This window comes from Nematolebias whitei, chromosome 21, assembly GCF_014905685.2.
Source record: "Nematolebias whitei isolate Nwh7 chromosome 21, NemWhi1, whole genome shotgun sequence".
Lineage (NCBI taxonomy): Eukaryota > Metazoa > Chordata > Actinopteri > Cyprinodontiformes > Rivulidae > Nematolebias > Nematolebias whitei.
This window is the reverse complement of record NC_056518.1, coordinates 35,261,997-35,269,692: the sequence shown is the minus strand read 5'-3', so window position 1 is coordinate 35,269,692 and position 7,696 is coordinate 35,261,997. Positions and strand designations below refer to the sequence as shown.

General features: G+C 41.6%; 1 protein-coding gene across 1 annotated transcript in view; it reads right to left on the bottom strand.

Moving 5' to 3' along the window:
- The window catches only part of efna2a (ephrin-A2a), a 165,916-nt gene that overhangs the window by 18,662 nt on the left and 139,558 nt on the right, over window positions 1–7,696 (bottom strand). Inside the window, exon 2 of the mRNA XM_037694750.1 lies at window positions 1,949–2,241. Within this exon, the coding sequence (XP_037550678.1) occupies window positions 1,949–2,241 (293 nt within the window). The remainder of the gene's footprint in view (window positions 1–1,948; window positions 2,242–7,696) is intronic.

The following is a 7,696-nucleotide window of genomic DNA, read 5'->3' as shown; positions in this document are numbered from 1 at the left end:
CTTTCACCAGAGAACAAAACTTTGGACCACTCAGCAACAGTCCCAGGTGAGACACTTCTGACGCTGTCTCTTGTTCAAGAGTGGCTTGACACAAGGAATGCAACAGCTGGACCCCATGTCTTGCATACGTCTGAGTGTGGTGGTTCTTGAGGCACTGACTCCAGCTGCAGTCCATTCTTTGTGAATCTCTCCTCCCACATTTTGGAATGGGTTTTGTTTCACCATCCTCTCCAGGGTGCAGTTATCCCTATTGCTTGTACACTTTTTTAACCACATGGTTTCCTTCCCTTCACCTCTCTGTTAATGTGCTTGGACACAGAGCTCTATGAACAGCCAGCCTCTTTAGCAATGACCTCATGTGTCTTGTCCTCCTTGTGCAGGTGTCAGTGGTCGTCTTTTGGGCAACTGTCAAGTCAGCAGTCTTCTCCATGATTGTGTAGCTACAGAACCAGACTGAGACCATTTAAAGGCCTTTGCAGGTGTTTTCAGTTAATTAGGTGATTAGATTGTGGCACCAGGTGTCTTCAATATTGAACCTGTTCACAACATTCTAATTTTCTGAGATACTGAATTTTGTGTTTTCATTAGTTGTTAGTTATAATCATCAGCATTAAAAGAAATACACATTTAAAATATATCAGTCTGTGTGTAATGATAGAATATAATATACAAGTTTCACTTTTTGAATGGAATTACTGAAATCAACTGTTTTTTTTTATCATATTCTCATTTTATGACCTGCACCTGTAAATCTTTGTTTTATTTCGGCTGCTCCTTCTTCAGGGGTCACCACAGTGAACTAACTCGCATGGAGCTTTGACAATCGTTCTGACGTCAGACGTTCTTCCTGACTCAGCCACAGACACCGAGCCACCACAGCCTCTGTGTGGAGCAGAGAGCTGCTACGTAGGGCGCCAGAGCAGCAGATGGTGGGAGTTAAGGGCCTTGCTCAAGGGCCCTGAGTGGGGCAGAGGCAGGTGTGGGGGCTTGACTTTTCCCACTCACATTTTGATGATGTTGGTCTGGGGAGTTGAACCGGCGACCTTCCAGTCACAGACCCACCTTCTCTAACCTCTGCACCGCCACTCCCCAGAAAGCAAGCTTTAAATAAACATGTGAAATCCAGCGTGTCTGTGGTCAGCAGCCTCCAGCTGCTGCAACGAATCAAAGCTGGAAAAGACAGAAGTGGCTGAAGCTCAGCAGGTTTACAAATACGAAGGGGTTTTGAAAAGGCGGTAGCTGAGAGTCATCCTAAACAAAGCACACATGACTACCAGCACATCTCACAATGTCTTGCAATAAAGCACGATTCACAAGGTTGGACCAGAACAGCTGTGACATTCTCTTCTCATCTAAAGATGATCTTTTACTTCTAGTAGAGGAGGCAGCGGGCGACCCAAAGCTTCCAACAATGTTGGACCTTTTCATTTCTTGTGTTTTAGGAACCTCTTACAGAAAGTGTCCCTTCCTACATGTGCAGGAACATTTACGCTCGACGCAAAAAGGTACAGAAAATCATTTTAACATTCTTTTTCAGGATAAGCCAGTGATCTTGAACCCAAGTGTCGAAATGTGAAAAGGTGGCTCATCCTTTTGGTTTGAAATGTGAAATGAAGCTCGTCTTGGCCCTGTGGGTTCTGCTTCAGTGACTGTGTCGCAACTCTGCTCCAAAAAAAACAAAAACCTTCACAGGGGGGCAACATTGATTTGTGACACTAACACATGATGCTGCAGTGAGACAGAACATCAATACAGAAGTGATTACGAAGTGCCCAGTGAGAGCCCACTTTGAGCTGGTGAGGTGGGGGGGCTGTGGAGAGGAGGGCTGTTTGTTCGCGGCTGGTGCCCGGCTGTGTCTGACGGCATGAGCTTCTGCCGACTGCATGTTGACACCGGTTGTAAAAGAATGTAGGAACTGCAAACACACACTCCACTCAGCGGCACCTACAGATGTAGTAGTACTCGTGGCCGGGCCTGAACTCGAAGCCCAGCGAGAAGGGAGTGAAGAGCTGGAACTTCTCAGAGAAGCGCAGCGGCCCGTCTGGACCAGTGGGACGGTTGCATTCCCAGCGTTTGAAGCCACGCATCCTGTGCTGGCACGAAGTGTAGCCCTCGTGGTTGACCATGAACAGGATGTAGCGCTCCATGCGGCCGTGGGACGGGAGGCCCTCGTAGAACGGACAGTAAATGTCCAGGTAGTCGTTGATGTTCACCGCCACTCTGTATTCTCCATGCCAGAACCTGCAAGACACCAAATACAAAAAGATCTTCATGAATAAAAAACAACCACAGACCATCTCAGGAGTGCCCGTGGACCTGGCGCCCAGGACTTTTCACTTCACTTTGATTGTGACGGACATGATGCGAGGGAACAAACAAGCCTTTTCTGAAAAACTGAATATTCACTTCCTGCTTGTTGTTGCATTTCTGTACAATGATCCGAACAACAACTGGGACGAGCTTCCACCTGACACCAGCATGTGCAACATGAACACAATGGAGTTACATTTCCTGCAAAACTGCAGTGTGAATGCTTGTTGCAGAAGAACCTGCTGAAAAACAGCTGAAATAAGCTAAAAACATGCTGAAACAGCTGACATGGAAGAACAAGCCTAACGTACTAGAAGAAAGAAGAAAAACACACATTTACTGACTTGGGTTTAAATAAGCAAAAATTAACACAACAATTAGGAAAATTAGATAAAAAAAGCTGAAAGTAGCTGAAAATGTAGAAAGAAGCTTAAACTACCAGAAGGAAACAGAATGAGCTGAAATGAGCTCCACTGAGCTTTCTACTCCTGCTCTCCCTGTTCTCCTCTTCCTCCTGCTCTGCTCTCCGTGTGTTTGAAGCTAAAATACCAAAAGTAGACAATAATGTGAACCATTCAGTTATAAGTTGTGACAACAGTATTTTTCTTAATGGAACTGACAAAGAAGAAATAATGAATGTTGTAAAAAATCTTACAGATAAGAGATCAAAAGACTGGGTGGACATGGATATGATGTTTGTAAAGGACATAATGAGTTATGTTATCGAGCCGTTTACATATATTTGTAATTTATCCTTTTCAAAAGGAATATTTCCAGACAATATGAAAGTAGCTAAGGTAGTTCCTCTCTTTAAAAATGGTGATAAATGTGTGTTCAATAATTATAGACCAATATCCTTATTACCACAGTTCTCAAAAATTCTAGAAAAACTATTTGTGACCAGATTAGATAAATTTATTACTAAACAAAACATTCTAAGTAGCAGTCAGTATGGGTTTAGAGCAAAAAACTCTACATCGATGGCTCTCATGGAAATAATGGAACAAATAACTACTGCTGTCGATCAAAAACAATATTGTGTTAGTATTTTTGTTGATTTAAAAAAAGCTTTCGATACTATTGACCACACTATTCTCCTTGAAAAATTAAATAAATATGGTATAAGAGGACCAGCATTACACTGGGTATCTAGCTATTTAAAAGATAGGAAACAGTTTGTACAAATAAATGGTGTAAGATCTGACCTGTGCAATATCACTTGTGGAGTTCCTCAAGGCTCTGTACTTGGACCAAAGTTATTTATTTTATATGTGGATGACTTAGTGAATGTATCAGGACTCCTCAAATGTGTCCTTTTTGCAGATGACTCCACATTTTTTTGTTTGGGTAAAGATGTAAAACGGATGTTGGAATTGATGAAGACAGAATTTGATAAAATACAAACTTGGTTTAAACTCAATAAATTATCATTAAATTTAGATAAAACTAAATACATGATATTTAGTAACAAAAGGAGAACTGTTGATGATCCATTTAAAATTGAGGGTGTTGAGATTTGTAGAGTTAATGAGATGAAATTTTTGGGTGTAATCATTGATGAACAGCTAACATGGAAAAATCACATCAATTCTGTAAGAACAAAAATATCTAAATCTATTGCAGTACTATACAAAGTCAGGGAATTATTAAATGATAAAGCTCTGTACATGTTGTATAACACAATCATTGTTCCACATTTAATCTATTGCATTGATGTTTGGGGGAAAGCATGTAAAACATTTACAAAACCTATTTTTATTTTACAGAAAAGAGCTGTAAGAATTATCACCAGAAAGCATTACAGTCACCCATCAAGCACATTATTTTATCAACTGAACTTATTGAAGTTCCATGATTTGGTAGATTATAGTATTTTATCAGTTATGTATAGAGCTCAAAATAACACATTACCATTAAATATCCAAAGAAATGTTGTTAAAAGACAAAGTTGTTATAATCTTAAGGGGAGAGAGATATTTGTCAAACCAAAATTCAGAACTAGTCTGAAGGGAAGGTCTACCTCAATCCAAGGAGTTGGATTGTGGAATGTTCTAGAGAGTGATGTGAAAAATGACAAGTCAATGTGAACATTTAAGAAAAAGATCAAAACTGAATTGTTAAAAAAAATATATGAAGTAGCTTAGTGTGTGTTTTGTATTAGAATTAGAAAAATTAGAAAGTTATTCACTTTGTACAGTTACTTGAAAATTATTATGTCTGAAATAATTGTTTGAAAAAAGGGGCAGATATAATAAGATTTTTTATTCTTTCTGCTGCCTTTCATTTTAAATCTCTTGAATCTTTTTATATTGTTATGGAATTGTTTTGTACTTTTTTAAAATGAATAAACTTTATACCATACCAAGCTCCTGGTACACATCTTCTGAACAAAAAATACTATTAATGATCTGATGAGCTGGACTTTCAACGCAATCGACAAAATCTTTTCAACAAAACGACAAGGTCCTGGAGAGCCCTCTAGTCCGGCTGAGACTCACGCTGAGAGGCACATCAGAGATCAGCTGATGTGTCTCAGGAGGATGCTGAAGACTTTTATGTATTTGGATTATGACAGCAGGGGTTCTGCTCTTTGGCATCAGCGGGGCTCTGTTTTATCGACTTTTGAAGAAGACTTGGGCAGCAGTTTCGGCCATGATAAAGCTTCCGAGTCAGTGTGAAGTTTGGTTCGTGCTATGAGGACTCAAAATCAGTTGATTTATGAGCTAAACCGTAAGATGGAGGTGATTTGTGAGAATCGTAGGCCACCTGCGGCTCCTAGGACTCAACAGCATGTTTGGATCGACCTTGAAGAAGGCTCATAACATGGATCAGTGCAGTGGAATATCCATTAATTTGGCGATTTTGGACCGGAAAGTTCCAGCAGGACTCGAGGCTGACGTGAACAAGACCCCAAGATACTTGAACTCCTCCACTTGGAGCAGGACCTCCTCCCTGACCCGAAGAGGGCACTCTACCCTTTTCCACCTCAAGACCATGGCCTCGGATTTGGAGGAACTGATCTTCATCCTGGCCGTGTTGCATTCGGCTGCAAACCGCTCCAGCGAAAGCTGTAGATCACGACCTGATGAAGCCAATAAGACCACATCATCTGCAAAAAGCACAGATGCATTCCTAAGGCCACCAAAACAGATCCCTCAACACCTTGGCTGCGCCTACAAATTCTGTCCATAAAAGTTATGAACAGAATCGTGACAAAGGGCAACCTTGGCAGAGTCCAACTCTCACCGGGAACGAGCCCGACTTACTGCCGGCGATGTGGACCAGGCTCTGACACCGGTCATACAGGGACCTAACAGCCCGTATCAAAGGGCCCGGTACCCCATACTCCCATGATCCAATTAATAATTAAACTGCAGTTTGTGTCCAGCTGTATTTTAACATCCACCTTCTGTTAGTGATAAAACACTGTGTGGTAACTTTGTAAGTTCTGGTGGAGGTTTTTCAGAATCAGATTGTCATTGCACAGTGAAGTACAACAAAATTACTTTTAAATTAGTTTCAGAGTTTAGTAATTAAAGAAATTAGACATTAGTTTTGTGACGAGTCAGCGCCAAATGATTGAGCGTCTGTCTCCCACGCTGGAGACAGATGATGTTAAATAAAGTTTTCAGTCCACGGAGGACGTCGGGTCCAGTTCAACGATGCAGGCGTTAATGTTCCGTTTCAAAAAGTTATTGATGGATGCACGGACGAATTTGAAGGCGTCCATCAGAGAGAAGGAAAGAAATGGTCTTTGAGTTTCGCCTCCATTCATACGATTACTGCGGTTTTTGTTATTTTTTGAAGAACTGGATGAATTTTTGGTTGCACAACATTTTGCAAAGCAATAAAATGTATTAAAAAGAACAAAAGAGGCGTCAGAACGTACATACATGGACGAGGTGACACGGGGAGGACAGAAGCAGCCACACGAGACGAGACACGGGACAAGAGACGAGACGCAAAGTTAAGAAGGGACGTTAATTATGGACAAATGACACCCGGGGAGGACAACAGGTGGAGGAGGCAGGGGCTGAACAAACATTGAGGAGCAGGACCAGGACCGGCCACAAGGGGGAGACACACACAACACAATCCTCACAAACTATAAATTCATATTTTATGTTTAACATGTTTTATTTACTGGCTTCTCATGAATAATGCATCTCAAAAGGAATGACTTGACAATCTTTGTGTTTTGCAACATTTACTCAGTTTGACTTTGAGAAAATTCTAAGTATTTAAAGAGTTTAAATATAATCTGTGTAGGAGTCCTGGTGGACGTGGACAGATCCGTTATCAGCAGCAGCGCTCTGCGTGGCTACAAGATCAATTTAACTTCAAATGCACCGCATTGAATACATTTGAAATTCAGCTGTGGCACATTATCAAATCTTGTTTCTCGAAGCTCGACAAATGTGACACGCAGGAAAACGTCTTCAGTTAAATAAAGCTCGTTTTGGTGCAACCCTTCATGCTGGGTTTTCACAACTTCATTTTTCATCTCACTTTGTCAGTAATTGATTGCCTGAAACAAAGACGTGTTAGCTTTTACACTCTTGGCTGGTGGGATATTTAGCTTTGGGACAAATTATCCCAATGATGGCAGTCCAATCACTCTCCCAGAGGACAAATTAGGAAGTGAGTTAGATGTGAAATGAGTGTATTCATGCTTCGGTGCTCTATCAGAGCACGCTTTGCAGCTTCTAAAAGGGAACCTTGAGCAGATCATTTAGAGGCATTGATCCACTGGGGAGTTCCTCTCAGCTCCCAATCAGCTCTGATTAACTGGGAGAGCAGAGAGAGAAACAGAGAGCAGGATGGACGGAATGAGACTAAAGCACAGACAGAGGAAAAGTGCAGAGACGGAGGGGGATGCAGATAAAGAGGCGATGAGCCTGCATTAAAGATGGAAGATGAGGAACTGTTCAGTTTCTCCTGGTTTTAGTTTTACATCTGTTGTTTTTGATATTTTGCTAACAGACAAACAAGGTTAACTCTTAATGCTAAAATTTTAAAACAACAGTCTTTTGCAATGTGTAGCACTAGAGTATGTGCTGTCAGGGCCGGACTCATTTTCAGTCTGGGAGTTTCATGCCTCACACTGGCCCGCTTCAGGTCACAACTTATTATTAAAGTCAGGGAATTAAAACTTTAGCTGCTTCTGTTTCCAGCACGTTCCTCTTTTTAATCCTAGTCCTCTCCACACCAGCGTTGCTCTTTCTACTTTCCATCTTTAAACACCACTGAGCGAGGGCACTGACGTGTTCTGTCAGGGTGCATCTGCAAAAAAAACATAAATCAAAAAAACAATTGCTGCCAGTGGAGGTGGAGCCAGCCCTGGGTGGAGGTGGAGCCGGCCCTGGGTGGAGGCGGGGCCAGCCCT